At 37.7% G+C, this 19,688-nt stretch overlaps 1 protein-coding gene across 4 annotated transcripts in view; it reads left to right on the top strand.

Moving 5' to 3' along the window:
- USP12 (ubiquitin specific peptidase 12) overlaps positions 1 to 19,688 on the top strand; it is a 113,203-nt gene that overhangs the window by 64,546 nt on the left and 28,969 nt on the right. For 2 of the 4 annotated variants that reach the window (XM_066369240.1, XM_066369239.1), the window contains exon 3: positions 17,989 to 18,202. The exons of the other annotated variants lie outside the window; for them this stretch is intronic. In XM_066369240.1, coding sequence (XP_066225337.1) covers positions 17,989 to 18,202 — 214 coding nt within the window. The remainder of the gene's footprint in view (positions 1 to 17,988; positions 18,203 to 19,688) is intronic. 4 annotated transcript variants of the gene reach the window in all.

Raw genomic sequence — 19,688 nt, 5'->3', positions numbered from 1 at the left:
ATACAGGTAATAAAATAAGTTAAACTGAACAAGATGTGTGAAAGATTTCTCATGTGATTTGGGGAAAGCTGTTAAAGTGACACATATGCTTCCCCTGCTTTGGGAATCATCTCTGTAAGTATAAAGCATATAACAGAACCAGCAGCCTCCACCATCCTGCCCTCCCAAGTAGAGACTGCTTATTTCTTCTCTGGCTGTTTTGGTACCTGGAATTCACCCTTGGATTTTAAATAAAGTACTTATATTTTAATTTTAAAAATCCTGCTATTTAAAAAAAAATATTGACTTCCTGTTATGATAGTGAAGAAATTTAGCTATTTTATTTTATTTTATTAATTTTAATGGGGTGACATTGATAAATCAGGTATATGTACAGAGAAAACATCTCCAGGTTATTTTGACATTTGATTATGCTGCATTCCCATCAACCAAAGTCCAGTTGTCTTCCATCACCTTCTAACTGGTTTTCTTTGTGCCCTCCCCTCCCCCAACACCCCCCCCCCCCATAACTACCACTTTCTTGTCCATGTCTCTGTGTCTCTGAGTCTCATTTTTATGTCCCATCTATGTATGGGATTATATAGTTCTTAGGTTTTTCTGATTTACTTATTTTGCTCAGTATAATGGTATCAAGGTCCATCCATGTTGTTGTAAATGATCCGATGTCATCATTTCTTATGGTTGAGTAGTATTCCATAGTATATATGTACCAAAGCTTTTTAATTCACCCGTCCACTGATGGACACTTGGGCTGTTTCCAGATCTTCGCTATTGTGAACAATGCTGCCATAAATATGGCGGTGCATTTTTTCTTTTCAAACAGTGCTATGGTGTTCTTGGGGGTATATTCCTAACAGTGGGATAGCTGAGTCAAAAGGCAGTTCGATTTTTAATTTTTTGAGGAATCTCCATACCGTTTTCCACAGTGGCTGCACCAGTCTGCATTCCCACCAGCAGTGCAGGAGGGTTCCCTTTTCTCCACATCCTCACCAGCACTTATTCTGTGTTGTTTGGTTGATGAGTGCCATTCTGACTGGTGTGAGGTGATCTCTCATTGTGGTTTTAATTTGCATTTCTCTAATGACTAGTGATATTGAGCATTGTTTCATATGCCTATTGGCCATCTGTATGTCCTCAAGTTCTTTATAAATTTTGGTTATTAACCCCTTATCAGACGTATTGTCGAATATGTTCTCCCATTGTGTAGTTTGTCTTTTTTTTCTGTTCTTATTGTCTTTAGCTATGCAAAAGCTTTTTAGTTTAATATAGTCCCATTTCTTTATCTTGTCTTTTATTTCACTTGCCCGTGGAGATAAATTGGCAAATATATTGCTGCGAGAGATGTCAGAGAGCTTACTGCCTATGTTTTCTTCTAAGATGCTTATGGTTTTACAGTTTACATTTAAGTCTTTTAAACATTTTGAGTTTATTTTTGTGAATGGTGTAAGTTGGTAGTCTAGATTCATTTTTTTGCAGGTAGCTGTCCAATTTTCCTAACACCATTTGTTGAAGAGGCTGTCTTTACTCCATTGTATGTTCTTACTTTCTTTGTCAAATATCAGTTGTCCATAAAGGTGTGGGTTTATATCTGGGTTCTCTGTTGTTTCATTGATCTATATGCCTGTTCTCATGCCATTACCAGGCTGTTTTGAGTACAGTGGCCTTATAGTATAACTTGATATCTGTAGTGTTGATACCTCCCATTTTATTCTTCCTTTTCAAGATTGCCGAGGCTATTTGTGTTCTCTTTTGGTTCCATATAAATTTTTGGATTATGTGTTCTATATCATTGAAGTATGTCATTGGTATTTTAATTGGTATTGCATTGAATTTATAAATTGCTTTGGGTAATATAGACATTTTAATGATGTTTATTCTTCCTAACCATGAACATGGTATATGCTTTCACTTGTTTGTATCTTCCTTGATTTCCTTATCAATGTTTTATAATTTTCCGAGTACAAGTCTTTAATCTCCCTGGTTAAATTTATTTCTAGGTACTTTATTTTTTTTGGTTGCAATGGTAAAGGGGATTGCTTCCTTAATTTCTCTTTCTCACAGTTCATTGTTAGTGTATAAAAATGCCTCTGATTTCTGAGTATTAATTTTGTATCCTGCCACCTTGCTGGATACTGGACCTACATTTATCAGGTCCAGTAGTTTTTTGACTGAGACTTTAGGGCTTTTTATATAAAATATTATATCATCTGCAAATAATGATAGTTTTACTTCTTCTTTACCAATTTGGATGCCTTTTATTTATTTTTCTTGTCTGATTGCTGTGGCTAGGACTTCCAGAGCTATGTTGAATAAGAATGGTGAAAGGGGGCAGCCCTGCCTTGTTCCTGATCTTTAGGGGATTGCTTTTAATTTTTGCCCATTGAGTATGATGTTGGCTGTGGTTTTGTCATAGATGGCCTTTATCATGTTGAGGTATGTTCCCTGTATTCCCACTTTGCTGAGAGTTTTGATCATGAGTGGGTGCTGGATTTTATCAAATGCTTTTTCTGCATCTATTGAAATTATTATGTGGTTTTTCTCCTTCCTTTTGTTTATGTGGTGAATCACATTGATTGATTTGTGAATATTGTACCAGCCTTGCCTCCCCAGAATAAATCCCACTTGATCATGGTGTATGATTTTTTTCATATATTGCTGGATCTGGTTTGCTAATATTTTGTTGAGGATTTTAGCATCTAAATTCATCAGGAATATTGGCCTATAATTTTCTTTCTTTGTGTTGTCTTTGCCTGGTTTTGGAATCAGAATTATGCTCGTCTCATAAAAGGAGCTTGGAAGTCTTCCTTCCTCTTGAATTTTTTGAAATAGCTTGAGAAGGATAGGAGTTAGTTCTTCTTTGAATATTTGGTAGAATTCACTTGTGAAGCCATCAGGCCCAGGACTTTTCTTTTTTGGTAGTTTTTTGATAACTGTTTCGATCTCATTTGTTATAATCGGTCTGTTTAGGTTTTCTGATTCTTCCAGATTAATTTTTGGAAGATTATATGTTTCAAGGAATTCATCCATTTCATCTAGGTTGTCTAGTTTTTTGGCATACAGTTCTTCATAGTATTTTCTTACAATCCTTTGTATTTCTGTTGTGTCAGTTGTTATTTCTCCACTCTCATTTCTAATTATATTTATTTGAGTCGTCTCTCTTTTTTTTTCTTGGTGAATCTGGTTAAAGGTTCATTGGTCTTGTTTACCTTTTCAAAGAACTAGCTCCTGGTTTCATTGATCCTCTGTATTGTTGCTTTAGCCGCTATGTCATTTATTTCCACTCTGATCTTTATTATTTCCTTCCTTCTACTACCTCTGGGCTATACTTGCTGTTCTTTTTCTAGTTCTTTTAGATACAGGGTCAAGTTGTTTATTTGAGCTTTTTCTAGCTTCTTAAGGTATGCCTGTAATGCTGTGAACTTTCCTATCAGGACTGCTTTCGCTGTGTCCCATAAATTTTGAGTTGAATTATGCTCATTATCGTTTTTTTTTTGGAATTTTTTTATTTCTTCTTTGATCTCATTGTTAACCCATTCATTATTTAATAACATGCTATTTAGTTTCCAAGTGTTTGAGTATTTTTAGTTTTTGTGTTGTGGTTGATTTCTAGTTTCATGCCATTGTGATCAGAGAAGTGCTCGATATGATTTCAATCTTCTTAAATTTGTTGAGACCGCTTTTGTGCCCTAACATGTGGTCTATCCTAGAGAATGTACCGTGGGCACTTGAAAAGAATGTATAGTCTGCTGCTTTAGGGTGAAAGGTTCTGAAGATATCTGTTAAATCAAGTTGATCTAGTGCGGAGGTCTCAAACTCGCGGCCCGTGGGCCGCATGCGGCCCGCCGAACAATTTTGTGCGGCCCACAGACTAATCCACGAATTACAGTTTCTGGTCGTTTTGTGACACTGAAAAGTGTTGCGTAACAGTTGCCTTTTGTAGACCTAGTGCGGCCCGCCGAACGGCTGTAATCTTGCTCTGCGGCCCACATGCTGAGTTGAGTTTGAGACCCCTGATCTAGTGTGTCCATTAAGTCTGCTGTTTCTTTGTTAATTTTCTTTCTTGAGGATCTATCTAGGGATATTAGTGGGGTATTGAAATCCCCTACTATTATAGTATTGCAGTTGATGTCGCCCTTTAAATCCATCAAAGTCTGCCTTATATATTTAGGTGCTCCTATATTAGGTGCATAGATATTTATAACGGTTATATCTTCCTGTTGGATTGCTCCCTTTATCATTATGTAGTGACCTTCTTTATCATTTAATATAGCCTTTGTTTTAAAGTCCATTTTGTCTGATATAAGTATTGCTACCCCAGCTTTTTTTTCATTTTTATTTGCGTGAAATATTTTTTCCATCCTTTTATCTTCAGTCTATGTGCATCTTTTGTTTTAAGGTGTGTCTCTTGAAGACAGCATATGTATGAGTCCTGTTTTTATCCATGCAGCTACCCTATGTCTTTTGATTGGATCATTTTTAATCCATTTATATTTAAGGTTATTATTGATATGTAGTTGTTTATTGCCATTTTATTTAAAACTGTATTCCTCTATTGCTATATTCTTTTTCCCTTTGATCTGTTTATAACAGGCCCCTTAACATTTCCTGCAGCCTTGGTTTGGTTGTAGTGAATTCCTTCTTGAGTTTTTTTATTGTCTGGAAAGCTTTTTATTTCTTCTTCAATTTTAAACGATAGCCTTGCTGGATAAAGTAGTCTTGGTTGTAGGCTCTTGTTCTGCATTACTTTGAATATTTCTTGCCATTCCCTTCTGGCCTCAAGTGTTTCTGTTGCGAAGTCAGAAGTCATCCTTATGGGATCTCCTTTATAGGTGATAGGCTTTTTTTCTGTAGCAGCTTTTAATATTTTCTCTTTATCACTTAGCTTTGGTATTTTAATTATGATATGTCTGACTGTAGAGTTCCTTGGGTTTCTCTTTAATGGAGTTCTCTGTTCTTGAACTTGTGAGATGTTTTCCTGCCTTCATTGAGGGAAGTTTTCAGCTATGATATGTTTGAACAAAGTCTCTATCCCTTCTTCTTTCTCTTCTTCTTCAGGAACCCCTATGATGCGGTTGTTATTTCTCTTCATGTTATCACAGAGCTCTCTTAGAGTTTCCTCAGACTTTTTGAGCCTCTTTTCTTTTTTCTGCTCTTCTTTCATGCCTTCATTTTATCTTGTCCTCTAACTCGCTGATTCAATTCTCAGCTTCATTCATCCTGCTTTTAATTCCTTCCATTGTGTTCTTCATTTCTGATCTTGTATTTGTCATTTCTGACTGATTCTGTTTTATTATTTTAGTGTCCTTTTTTATATTTGCTATCTCTTTACTTAGGTGTTCATAATGACCATCTATTGTTGTTCTAATATCTTTGAGCCTCCTAACAATTGTTATTTTAAACTCTGCACTGGTAATTTGGTTATATCTGACTCATTCAGGTCCTTTTCTGGAGATTTCTCTTGACTCATTTGTTTTGCATTTCTCTGCCTTCTAATTTTTTCTGTGTATAAGAAGGTTTTGACCACTGGGTTCCACTGAGTGTGGCCTCTGTGTTCCCTAGGTGTGGTTTGCCTCCAGGCCACCACTCCCTCTGCTGTTACTGCCTAGGACGTTTGGGCATGGGCGTTGCCAGTGCTAGCCCACCTGGGCTGTTGCTGTGGTTTCCACCTCTCCTTCACGGAAGGGGCTGTGATCACATGCTTGGGTGTACAAGCCTTGGTGGTCTTGGCCTTCTACCCGTCCTGGTTGGTGGGGTTATGCTGCACCGTGCTCCAGTAGTGAGCCCTGATGGCAGTGGTGAGCACCTTTGCTCTGCTGCGGGTTTATGCCTGATTCCAGGCGTTTGCCCCACCCCTGTAGGAGGAGCCTGCTCGCTCATTGGATGGCTGCAAGCCTTGGCTCCACAGTCCCAGTGGGGCTTCGTTTCCATGCCCAGTCGTGGGACTCCGCCTGTTCTGGGCTTTTGCTCCACCCGTCGGGGTAGCATACTCCTGCGTCAAGCCAGAAACCTCGGTTCTGTCGGCCCAGTGAGGCTGCACTCCTGCACTCTTGCTCAAGGGCGGATCCGTCCCTTCTCCCAGCAGGCTGGATTGCAGTCGGCATTCAACTGGGCTTGACCACTTTTGCGCGTCCCCTCCAGCCCAGCCGGGCAAAACTGAGCTCATACCTCGGCCTCAGTTGTGGCCAGCCAGCTTCCATCCTTGCCAAGTGAACCATGCTTCCGTATCCCGCCGCCTCCGCCCTCAGGCAAGTCCTCAGCTGTGTGAGTGGGAGCGCTGCAGTTCAGACCCTAAGACTCACTACTGTAGTCCCGAAATCTCCCTCCTTCTAAGCGACTCTGCTCCTAGTACCACGGGAGAGCTTGTTTGGCTGGTGGCCTGCTTCTCTTTGCTGGTATTGCTGGTTCCAGGGTAAATGTTCACTTCAGATTTGGGGAATGACTCAGCCCAGGGGTTAGGGTGGCTGTCTCTCAAAGTGTTTCTCTCTGTGCCTCCTAGATTACACTCTCTTCTTGCTACTCCGGTCCTGTCCTCTCTCCCCGTCCCCCGGAACCCCGGGTGAGTGATTGTGAGAGAGGTGTTCTGCTCGGTCCCTTTAAGAAGAAACCTGGGTCTGAGAAATCAGTCTCTTTCTCACAAACAATATGCTGACTTGTTTCCAGTTAAATACTGTCCATATGCCTCTTCTAGGCTCTGGGGCTGCAGGCTGGGGCTTTTGTTCCTGGGACTCAGGACCCTCCCCTCTCTGCTAAACTCACTTCCCACCACGCGAGTCTCTCCAGGCTGCCGTTCGCTCCAGGGAGTTGGGCAGCCCTCTCCACGTTTCTGCTTTTCCTACCAGTCTCAGTGTGGCTTCTTCAGTGTTCCTTGGTTGAAGAGTCTTCTTAGTTTAGTCCAAAGTTGGTTTTTCCAGATGATGGTTCTTAAAATTAAGTTGTAATCCACTTTGGTTCTGGGAGGTGGAAGTAGGTACATCGCGTACTCCATCTCCATCTTGTCCTCGCAGGAAATTTAGCTCTTTGAAACATCTCCCTCCATCCCCTGCCAACTTCACTTTCCCCAGTTCTCCCAACATGGTTTTAACCATTGCTTTATTTTTCCATTTCCTTAATTTCCATTTATTCTTCCCAAAGTCTTTATCAGAGCTAAAAAAACCAAAAAGAATTTCTCAGTATCAGTTTCCACTGAGTCACGCCCATTAGGCAAACTTTCCTTTCCCCAGAGATATCCTCTGGGGCCCTGTGTCCTGCTCTGCAGCCTTTGCCCACCATTCCTTTTCCACCTCCTGGACATTTCTTCCTGTATGTCTCACTTTTTCTAGATTCTGTGTTCTTTCCTGGTTTTCTCCCTGGTTTTGTGGAACACAGTCTATAGTAGCTTCTTTAGGAAGTGTTCATGGGAGATAAGCTTTGTAATCTAGTGAATTTAAAAATGTTTTGGTTATTGTAATAACTACATATAGATTTTAGGTTATAACCTTCCATAGGAATTTTCTTTTTCCAATTGAGAGAAGGGGAGATAGACTCTCACGTGCACCCTGACCGGGCTCCACCTGGCAACCCTGTCTGGGGCTGATGCTCTGCTCATCTGGGCCTGTGTTCACAACTAAGGTTTTTTAGCACCTGAGATGGAGGCTCCATGGAATCATCCTCATTGCTGGGGGCCACTTAGGAATTTTTAAGACCCTACTCTATTTAGTTTTCAAGCTTCTTTTGATGTTGTTGTGAGAGCTGATACCATTCTGATTCTTGAACTCTTCCGTATATGACTTTTTCCTCATTTAAAAAATTTTGTGGGGGCCTTTTAGGATGTTCTGTATTTACTGTCAACAGTGATCTGAGATTTCATGTTTTTGATCTCCTCTCCCTATTACTGCATTGCATGGGGCATTTAGGCACCTGTTCAGATTGCTGGTCTGTTGTCCTCGTTTCTAGAAAATTTATGATACCATTATTTGGACAATTTCTTTCCTATTAATGTAATTTCTCTGTTCTTTTTTATTTTTGATATACTGTTAGTTGCATATTGAACCACTTAGACTGATTCTCTATATTTCTTATTTTTTCTCCCATTTTTGATCATCTGCCTTTTTAATTCTGCATCTTAAACTGCTCCATTGACATTTTTGTCCATCTCATTGCATTTTTTATTTCTTAGAATATTATGGTCTTTTTTTATCTTGTGTTATGAGGTCAGTATTTTCTGTTGTTTTTCTCAGGGTACAACATAGTTTTTGTTGTTACTGAGATTTTCTTACACTTACCAGATTGTTTCCAAGACCTCGGTTTATTTCCTTTAACCCCACCCCACACCCCTTTTTCCCAGTTGAGAGGAGGGGAGATAGAGAGACAGACTCCGGCATGCGCCCCAGTCAGGATCCACCCGGCAACCCGTCTGGGGCCGATGATTGGACCAACCAAGGTATCTTCAGCACCTGGGGCCAACTCTTGAACCAGTTGAGCCACTAGCTGTGAGAGGGGAAGAGAGAGAGAAGGGAAAACCTCAAAAGGGCCAGGAAGACAATCACAGACTAGAGATGGCAGTGAACTTACAAAACTGAGAAAAAGTAGAAGCCCAAGTGCCTGTAAGGGACAAAGAAAAAACAAACTAATTCACACCTGAACACCTGGGGCCTTGGCGGTATTTGGAGGGGGTGGGAGATTGCATCTAAAATCACAAGGGAGAGAGGGGGAGGGGAAGAGAAGCAGATGGTCGCTTCTCTTGTATGTCCTTACTGGGGATCAAACCTCGGACATCCACATGCTGGACTGACGCTCTATCCACTGAGCCAACTGGCGAGGGCCATCCCAACCCCATTTTAAATTCTGTTTTTCCTATCAGGAGCTTTCCTCAAATATAATTCATATATAAAAGTGAAATTCTAGAAAGCTAATTGGGGTGTTAATGGTCAAAATTGTCTATTATGGGTTTCACTTTACAGTGACCCCCTGGCAAAGCAACTTGTAAGAGAATAGCTCCCTGTCCATTCCTCCTCCCCCCAATCTCAGTAGTACAGGGTTTTGTTCGGGGCTGTGTATTTCCCCATGAGAGCACTCCAGCCATCTGTCTAGGAGTGGCTTAATTCGGGCCTTTATTTAATTCTCTGTTTCCTTTCAGCACCTCACTGCTCTCCTTCAAGGTTCTCAACCTAAGTCTCCTGGTCATCTTCTGTGGAGCCTAACCTAAACCTGCAGTTGAAAGAAAGGTCAAGTGCCTAGGGGTTGAAGTGGTCCTTTCGAGGACTTATTACCAACCAGACTTGTGATTTTCGGTGCAGCTCCTGTCCCCCAGCCCTCAGGTGTTCAGGTGTGAATCAGTTTATTTTTTCTTTGTCTCTTACAGGCACTTGGGCTTCTACTTTTTCTCAGTCTGCCTTTTATGTTTTGTAAGTTCACTGCCATCTCTAGTCTGTGGTTGTCTTCCTGGGTTTTCTCTAATCTGTTCTTTTGCTATCATTTTATTAGGGTTTCATGGGGAGTAGAGTTAAATGAGTATATTTAATTTACCTTGTTTAATAAGAACTCTGGCCGCTACTTCCTAGTATCTAATATATCCATGCTTAGGCTCGAGTTGTCTAGTGATGAAAAGCCTCATTTAAATTCTGGGGATAATAGAGCCCCAGTTTCTTCAGTCTCCTTACTACTTTACTTTGGCCATCACCTTTATTTGGTTCAGAGTCCAACACTGATATGTGTGTATTGAATTGTGGTAAAGTTGTACCCATTGATAGTGTTCCAGAAGAACCCATTTAAAAAAAAAAAAAGAACAGTAGCATATTGTCAGTTGAAAGTTGTTTTGCCTTTAATCTTTATTAGTATAAGTACAGGGTGGGGTAAAAGTAGGTTTACAGTTGTTCATATCAAACTAATACAATAATTAATAAATAATATAAGAATAGACTGTTTTGCTTACCTAACTGTAAACCTACTTTTGCCCCATCTTGTATTTCATCCTTTCCACTTGGTAGCTAACATTTTTGCAGATAGCCTCAGAACAAGTAAAATAACATCCTAGGTAAAATTATATAAAATGAGTACTGAAGTTTTATAATACTTTTTCTGTGCTCCTGTTTTTAATTTAATATAAGTTTTAAAATTCCAGTGTTGATCATGTAAAGAAAGGGTTTCTAAGAAGGTATTATTTTTATTACTCCCTGTGGATCAATCTGAATTCAAAAGGTAGTTTTTGTGCTTCTCCTTGAAGCTGAGTAACTGAAATTCAATGAAATCAAGAGAAGCAGAAGGGAGTAAAGTTAGTAAAAGACCATCAGAGGGAGCTTTGTCTTTATCCATTCCCTCTGAAGATTGATTTGTTGAGTAGAGGTATAGTTTATGGTCTCTATTCCGACTTATGATGAAGAATTGAGATCTCTAAGGTAGCCAGCACTCCAGCTGGGAAAGATTGATGAACAATTGAATTATGCTCAGAAATAAATTGGTGGTCAGAGTAGATGCAACAGAACTAGAATAGTGATGAACTTTTCTGTGATTTGTACTTCAGGCTACTTGGTGATTGTATTCTGTACCTTTAACCTTTTTCTGTAAGTCCTATTTTTCCACTCTTAAATGATCACTTCAGTTTCTTTCTTGGTCCCCTCCTCCTTTTTTATTATTAGAGTTAACACACTGTGAGAGTTTCTTAAAAATTAAGGTTGGGGTTTTGGGGGTCGAAAAGATCAACATTTCAGCCTTATTATTATTATTATTATTAATTATTATTATTCTCTGTCTCTGTACCTAGCTGCCAAGTAGTTAGTGTTGCAAACAAACCTGGAATGTAGCTGCTTTAAGAAACTTTGTGGTTAATCTTTTTTAAACCATTAGATTTTGTTAAAATGAAGCACATATATATATATTTTCTTTTCATCAGTCTGTTCTCAGCTGTATTTCTAGGTTTATTTTAATTGCTTTTATTAAAAAACATATACGTACTAAAAAGAGTTCCTATTAGATTTGCCTGATTGGAGCCCATTTTATGATCATGAGTAATAGAATCACACAGTAGCACTTGCCTTTGGGGAACAATACATATATTTGGGCAGTTAGAAAAGTAGACTATTTTTTAAATAGAGAGAATAAAAATAACCACAGTTGAATTAACCTAGCAGAAATTTTACAGTGTGGTTACTGTAACATTGTTCATGATCATTTATTTTCCATTATTTTCAGTTGCAAATATTTTTATTTTAGAGGAATATTTTTACGAATAATAGCTTTTATGGTAGTTTGCTCTTTTTCATTTTTGAAATGTGATTTTTTTTTATTGATTGATTTTTAGAGAGAGAGAGAGAGAGAGAGACACATTGATTTGCTGTTCCACTTATTTTTAATGCATTCATTGGTTGATTCTTGTATGTGCCCTTACTGGGAATTGAACCTGCAACCCTGATGTATCTAACTGAGCTACACTGCTAGGGTGAGATGGCATGAGGTTTATCACAATTAACCTACATGATACATAGAATGGGGATTTCCTATTGCTTTATCTTGTGTGGATGTTTTAATATTCTTGATGTTACTGGAAGCCAGGAGAAATGCTGGCGTGGTGTAAGGATCAGAAACAATCCTGAGGGGGCAGAGAAACCCTTGGAAGCTTTTTCTTGATGTAGAATAACCTACTTTCCTGCCAGCTGTTTATATAATCCGCTAAATTATTTGAAAACAAATTATTTTCCTTTGATAAACCATATTGCCTTTCCCCCTATTTTTTTTTTTTTTTTTGTATTTTTCTGAAGTTGGAAACAGGGAGGCAGTCAGACAGACTCCCGCATGCGCCCTACCGGGATCCACCCGGCATGCCCACCAGGGGGCGATGCTCTACCCATCTGGGGCGTTGCTCTGTTGCAACCAGGGCCATTCTAGTGCCTGAGGCAGAGGCCATGGAACCATCCTCAGTGCCTGGGCCAACTTTGCTCCAATGGAGCCTTGACTGCGGGAGGGGAAGAGAGAGACTGAGAGGAAGGAGAGGGGGAGGGGTGGAGAAGTAGATGGTTGCTTTTCCTGTGTGCCCTGGCCGAGAATCGAACCTGGGACTCCTGCATGCCAGGCCGACGCTCTACCACTGAGCCAACTGGCCAGGATTCCCCCTATTTTTTGTAGCTGATGAGTACTTACTTTAGTAGTTGATAGTAGAGAGTGATTTAAATTAATAGTATTTCTTTTTGTGCATTCAATATATTTTAACAGTCTTTTCCTTGTCATATTGTTGTATAGTTCTATATTTGTTTTCTAATACAATAAGTCCTAATTCACAAGTAGGCTGAGCTCAATAAATCTCTTTGTGAGGCTACTATGGAATGTGATTTCTCCCCAGATCTTTGTTATAAAATGATGGTTGTTTTCCTAGACATTCTTATGAAAGGCTAGTTAGTGGGAATTGCTAGTAGTCATTAGTTGGAATTCTGGATCCAGGGAACAGGGGCCATTTATGGAGGAGAGAGAAATAAAAATGAAACTTTCCATTTGTGGGTTATGAAGTTGATTAGGCAAATGTCTCTTATAGGCTACTTGAGGTTTATTTTAGCAGAAATCCCAGAGACCAGTCATATCAAACCTGACAAAGAACTCTGGCTAGATTGGATCAAGTACCCAACCTGTAAAAAGGCTCTGTGATTGACAGCCTACAGAGTTTGCCTAGAGAACTCAGTTCCTAGAAGGAAGCCTGAGACAGTGGAGTAAGAGTGTGTGTTCACGGGTAATAGCTGTCCACCGACATGTGGAAGGACACTTTTGGATTAGGTCCATGTGGCTGTAGTGTGAAGGTTTTGGGTCAGGCAGTGTGAGGTGTAGTGTTACAGACAGGGCCTCGTAAACAAACTGCGGTCCCAAGAAAGGGCCTGTCTTTACGGGGATGTTAACAAGAGAGACACCATCAGCAACCTATAGCATGGGGGACAATAGAGCATTTCAACATTTTAAAACATTTTTTAAAGGTAATACTGTTGGCATAATGTTAAAGTCAGTAGTCTCTAAGATGATCTTAGGGGTATGGGAAGAAAATATTAGAATTTATAACATTTTTATCTAAAAATGAACTGTAGATTAAGCGTTTACAATTCTTAATAAATGGGTGGTACTGGCATCCTTGCTCTAACCCTGTGTGAAATGGGTCTGTGTTGTTTCAAGTCCAGTAGTGCCAAAGAGATGACAGTATCACCCTCTCTTACTCGTTTTTGCTGTTGCAATATAGTATAATTTAAATACAAGTTTAGAGATTATATGCTCTAATTTCAGTTAATCTAATTCTTCATAATGGGCAAATGTCTTTAAAAGGTTGTTTTAAAAGTAACTAATAATGTGCTTGAAACTATTCTAAGTGCTAATTAAAGATTTTTTGTTTAATTCTTTACAAGATTCTAAGAGGTAGGTGCTATCTTAAACCCCATTTTAGAGGTGGGAAGCTGAACAGAGAGGCTTGATAATCTCCCAAGGTCAGGTAGTAGAGCCATACTTGAACAGAGACAGTTTGGCTCGTGCTTTAGGTGCACTTGCTTACCAGGCTGGATTCTCTGGATGAATGCAAACAGACTTGATAGATTGAAAAGTTAGTACAATGATACCTCGGTTTTTGCTGATGTCCGAAAACAGTTGGAGAAATCCAAAAGGACAAAAACCGAGGCAATTTCCATATGAATCAGTGTAAATCCAATTACTGTCTGCAGTAATCATTACATGTAATTGTAGTATTAGCACTCGCAATCAATAAAAAAGCACAAAATACTCTGGAAAGCAGTGGAATTGTTTGGCTAGACACACGGAGTGATGCTCTCATGACGAGAAACAACGCCACACTGAGCAGAACGTGTGGTTTTCCCTTTGTTTTCGCAAAATTAGCCGCGAGGTCACGTGGGCACTATTGAAATCCGAGACAAGTTTCTCGTGGAAAAAATCGAGGAAAACTGAAACAGATGATAACCGAAGTCAACAAAACCCGAGGCATTACTGTACTATAGTTTAGGAAGTAAATGCCATCAAAGATACTCTTTTCTGTTTGGATCTCCACGTGTAACAACTTTGATAGTCATTCAAACCACATATCCAAATAATCCAGACTATCAAATCACTGTATTAAAATCTATAAACCACAGTTTACCAAAATAGCATACTCTAGTTACATTGCTTTCACTTAAATATTAATAATTTTTAGTGAAAAGAAGTAGTCACTTAATCACATTTGTTACATATGTAGTGTACACAATGAAATACATAAATGATTTATAATCTATATATTAGGAATATGTGCTTAAATGATCTTATCAATGAGGATATCATAAATATTTGTAGAGGGGCATTCTTTTAGGATGTTGGGGAAAAGTCATAGAAAGCAAGGATAGGTGATTGTGTTCAATATGCAATTGAAAAAAATCAATGATCAGGCCTTGAGGAGGGTGGCAACTTTTAAAATTGTTTCCTCCGATTTTAAGTCTAATCATACTTTTATTTATTTTATTTTTTTACAGAGACAGAGAGAGAGAGTCAGAGTGAGGGATAGACAGGGACAGACAGACAGGAACGGAGAGAGATGAGAAGCATCAATCATTAGTTTTTCGTTGCGCGTTGCAACACCTTAGTTGTTCATTGATTGCTTTCTCATAGTGCCTTGACCGCGGGCCTTCAGCAGACTGAGTAACCCCTTGCTTGAGCCAGCGACCTTGGGTCCAAGCTGGTGAATTTTTGCTCAAACCAGATGAGCCCACTCTCAAGCTGGCGACCTCGGGGTCTCGAACCTGGGTCTTCCGCATCCCAGTCTGACGCTTATCCACTGCGCCACTGCCTGGTCAGGTTTATCATACTTTTGATTGTCAGAACCAATTGAGAAAACACAGGGTAAGTTTCAACCCTAAAGACTTTCTTTTTCAGAATTGAGCATTCAGAAACAGAATGTAGAGGAAATCATCCCAGGCACTTTTTTTGCATGAGTATTTACTTGAAGGATATAATTTTATGTTTTAGGAATATGAATGAAAGTTATTATTAAAAATCAAGGAAATTGAAGGAGAAGGTCAAAGTTAGCATATTTTGGAGAAATATTTTAACCTTTAATGTTTCTTTAGTGGTATTGATGAAGGTAAGTAAAAGACCATACTAGAAAACCTCAAAGAATTGATTATAATGTTACCTTTTGCTTTATATTCAGAACATGAGCAAGGGGCTGACTTTTAGCATTCTGTACAAAATGTAGTCTTGTGCTTATTCCTCAGCCTATCCCATTTGCTTCTTGTGATTTTTTTAATGAGTAGATCAAACTTGATTATAAGATTTTCTAATAGACTGTGAGATGTTGTCTTTTGTTTTCATCTACCTCCTCTGTGGATGTTGTTAGAGTTCCCTGTTGCTTATTCTTTAATAAAAATGTCCAAATTACAGAGATCACATCTTTTCTTCAATTGGCAGAAGTCAGAGTTTGTAGGTCATTAGAGTCATTAGCCTGTGGAACAAATACTAATATTTTTCAGACTAATCCCGAGTAATGGGTGTCCTTAGCTCCAGGTTAAACTTTATTGAAATAGTTATATTTATAATCAGTAATATTAATGCATCATGATCATACACTTATTTTAGCTTTTCTCCAGAAAGCCTTTAAACCATCTGCCTCTATAAATCAGTTCTTGGCTCTGATTAACAATATGAATTTGGAAAAGTCATATCCCCACAGGGTCTCTTGTCCCTCATTCCTGTTTTTGTAATATTGTTTAACTTGTTCCTCTATTTCTGAATTTCTTCTAAATCGGTAATTACATCTAGATCCTTCAAAAAAAGTGTAGTGATTTTGTTTTGTAAGACAAGAATACTTCATAGGAGAAGCTATGTATTTCTTGGTGTATCACATCATGAGGCATAAAAGTTTGGTGGTTCATTTTTAATGATGCTAGACTGCATTGGGGGTTCAGGTCTGAGCCCTCCATTTTAAAGTTCCCTAGCAACCTTTAACCTAATGTTCTTAGTATCCATTGATAATTTTTGCCTAATCTATTATTACCAATTCATTTTTTCTGAATTTATTAGCTGGAATTATTCTATAAACAGGAACTTCCTTGATTAACTATTTAGCACCTCCTGAAATAAAGTTCTTATAAGAAAGGCAAGATAAAACTTACTTTCCTTTTATATGTTAGTTTACAACCTCCACTGGACACTAATGGAGGTTTTTTTTTAAATGTTGTTATTGATAGATTTTTATGTAGTTGATGTACTTTTCATTCATTGTGGTAATTTTTCTTGATGCAAGTTGGATTCTGTATTCTCACTAAAAGATTCTCTAGGCCAATCTTGTACATTGTGCATTTTCCAGACCTTCCATCCCACTGCCCCCCCCTCCTCCCGCATGGCGTCCTAGTTCCTTTTTGTGGGAAAAGGTTTTTAGTGGCTACAGTACATGCAGAGAAGCTTATTGCTGCTGGGCCTCTTCCATGGACAGACCTGGAGAACACACAACAGGCATGAGTTTATGCTGATATTTCTAATTCTAATTTAAGTTTATAGGGCTTCTACTCTATGATTTGTATTAGTGCCTTTTCTTTCACAGTAAAAGTTTTGGTTTCTAAGGATATTAACATAATTCCTTACTTGCTTTGCCCTACAATATATCTGTACTATAAAAAAGAATATCAATAGGTTAATTCTAACAATGTGATTACTGAATGCTGTTTGATTTCTTTGTTATTTTTTATTCTCAGACTGTATTTTTGTGTGGTATGTGTAGTAAGAATTCTGTTTTAAAGTTGCTTGAAGTAATTCTTTTCTGCCACCAACTTGATACACATTTGGTTTCATTTATTTCTTTTTTTTCCAGTTTTCGGATTTCTTTTTCTCTATTTTTCATTTAGTTTTTAAAAAATGGATACAAAGTAAATTTTTTATAGCAATGTATCTTCACAGGAATCTCATTTCATTTCTCTCTACTCTTCCATCTTCTATAAATCACTATTTTCATTAGCTTTTAATTTATCCTCCCTGGTTTTTAAATATAAGCAAACATACATTATTTTGGACATACAGTTTACATTTTCCAGCCTTTTGAAGTTACTGTGTATGTAATTCCACCCCGGCAGTACTCTGAGAATTGTTACCATTCTTGTTTTATACTATCAAAGGTACTCCCCAAGCCCTCATTTATTGACTTCTGGGTGTCTTTATCAGCTGACTTTGGGAGCCATTGTTTTATTGGTGGGAAGGCATAAGGAAGACAGTAAATATTTATCAAACTATGTGTCATTTTCTCTGTAAGGTGGGATTATTTTTCCTAAAGAGGAGGAAATTGAAATACAGTAAGGTATAGTGACATACTCCAGATTATATGGCCAATAACAGATAGATTCATAGTTCAAGATATAACTCAGGCCGGAGTTCAGAGTTCATTTCTTTCTGCTAGATCAAGAATAAGTAACCTGGAATTTCAGTGGTTGTTAGGTTGTCATATAGATGCTTTTTAATCTAATATTGCAGAGGATCTTGTTTTTTCTTTTTTTTTTTTTTTGTTTTTGTTCAGTTTTGTATGGCCCTAAAGAACCTGATTTAAACACACACACGCACACACACACACACACACATACTTCACTTTTGTATTTTTAAAGAATTTTTGAGTTATATTTTAAATGTATAATATATAAAATGCATAGTATACAACCCATTAATATACTATTAATAACAATGAGGATTTTGAAAGAACAAAATTATTCAAGATAATAATCTGAAGCCTTAACTAATCTTACTATTCATTCAAACTATATAATTCTTTAAATCAGTTTTTGGAAAGGCTAGATTTACTGCATATCTTTTCCTTCAATTTTAACTTGAAACGGATGCCTAGAGCATGTGTCTAATGTTAAAATGGCTTATTTGCAATCAGAATAATTATTCTCAGATACATTTTAACTTATGGGGATCATAAATACCCTTTCTCTTTCTCTTCTCTCAACTGTACACATGGAAATTCTCTTTAAAATGTGTTGTCCTAAATTTAACCAAAAAAAATTTTTTTTTCTATTCTAGTTTGGGAATACCTGCTACTGCAATTCAGTTCTTCAAGCACTTTATTTTTGTCGTCCATTTCGGGAAAAAGTTCTAGCATACAAGAGTCAACCTAGGAAGAAGGAGAACCTTCTTACGTGCTTAGCAGATCTGTTCCATAGCATAGCCACCCAGAAGAAAAAGGTTGGAGTAATACCCCCCAAGAAGTTCATAACAAGATTACGGAAAGAAAATGGTAATCCTTTCACTTCTGAATGTATTGCTTACATAACAGAAAAGTTAAATATAGCACACTGCAGTTCAGCAAGCATGGCCCGAGCATCTTCTCTATGCCACGTGATCTGTTAGACATTGAAGAATCACAGGAATGTTCCCATCTTTAAGGAAGGCTACTTTAGTGAGGAGATAGTCAAGCAATAATTAATATGAGCTGTGATTATGTTTGAAGTGTGTTATACACAGGTCAGACTCTATATATGCCGAGAAATAAGAAATCATAATTTATTTCTCTCTTTTTTTTTTGCCTGGTTGGCCTTTTTATCAAGAAAGAAGTTTTTTTTTCACATTAGTGTTCATGTGTTGTTTTTGTAATGCTTTTATGTTTTTAACTCATTTGATCCTTTACAGTAGTCTGATGTATAGAGCATATTTTCCCCATTTTAGCCATGAAAAAAACAAGCTAAAAGCCTTACCAGGAGTCACAGCCTAGGGACAGAAAGAACCAGAACAATAAATCAAACTTTCTGTCTTAGGATAGGTAGCTTTAGTCATCCCTCCTTTTAAAAATAGTTACTAATCAAACTCCACTTCCTCTTTCTCTCTTAAAATATTTTTAGTTTAATTTTTACAGAAAGCCCATAAGTTAGACATGGTTACATTTTACACGAGATGACAGGCTCAGAGAACTTAAGGTAACTTGTCAGGGTTCCACACTTCTCCTTGACTTGTAAGCCTGGTGTTCTATTTAATATCCTATGCTGCCTCAAATAACTCCAGTGGAATTTAAATAACATGTAGAATTTGGGTTTTGTTTAAGGTGGGCATTTCAATTATTGTAGGTATGAAATTGAGTAGTATTTTTAGTTTAATTTTGTTGTCAAAGAGAAAGGTACCCACAAAAACATGATTTGGGAAGTCTTTGAGTTTGGTTAATAAATACACCAATCTGCCCTTAGCTCACTTGACACGGTTCATTAGCACTTAAATTGAGATAAGCCTACGTCATATCATATTTTTTAAAACCTAAGATGTTGGAGTAATAGGGCTGTATAGCTGTTATTCTTGCATCTGATATGCATGGTAAAGATTTTGTTCATTTTCTCCAGATGCAAAAAAAAGAGTAGTTGATTAATTGCTTATAAAAATTTATCCTTTTTTTTGTGTTTCTCTGATGAAAGTTAAAAAATGTTTACTTTCTTAAATTACAGATGTATATAGTATCTTGTATTTTTAAGAAAGCTAGATCTAACTCTGTTAGAATGTGAACTGAGTGACTCAAGTCTTTTCATTCTTTTTAGGTATGTAATGCTATAAGACTTTAAAAATTATCCTTATAGAAAATTCATGTGCATAATCGAATATGCTCTTTTTTCTTAGTGATTTTTGTTGGTATTTTAGAAATGGTCACCATCAGAAATATGAAACTCACACAGAACACACATTATTTTCTTTTTCATTGAACAGTACGTTTTTCTTGACCTCATTGTTTAATATATTGCATG

This window comes from Saccopteryx leptura, chromosome 2 (assembly GCF_036850995.1).
Source record: "Saccopteryx leptura isolate mSacLep1 chromosome 2, mSacLep1_pri_phased_curated, whole genome shotgun sequence".
Taxonomy (NCBI): domain Eukaryota; kingdom Metazoa; phylum Chordata; class Mammalia; order Chiroptera; family Emballonuridae; genus Saccopteryx; species Saccopteryx leptura.
Note: the sequence above shows the minus strand (reverse complement) of the source record. Positions and strands in the feature narration are given on the sequence as shown.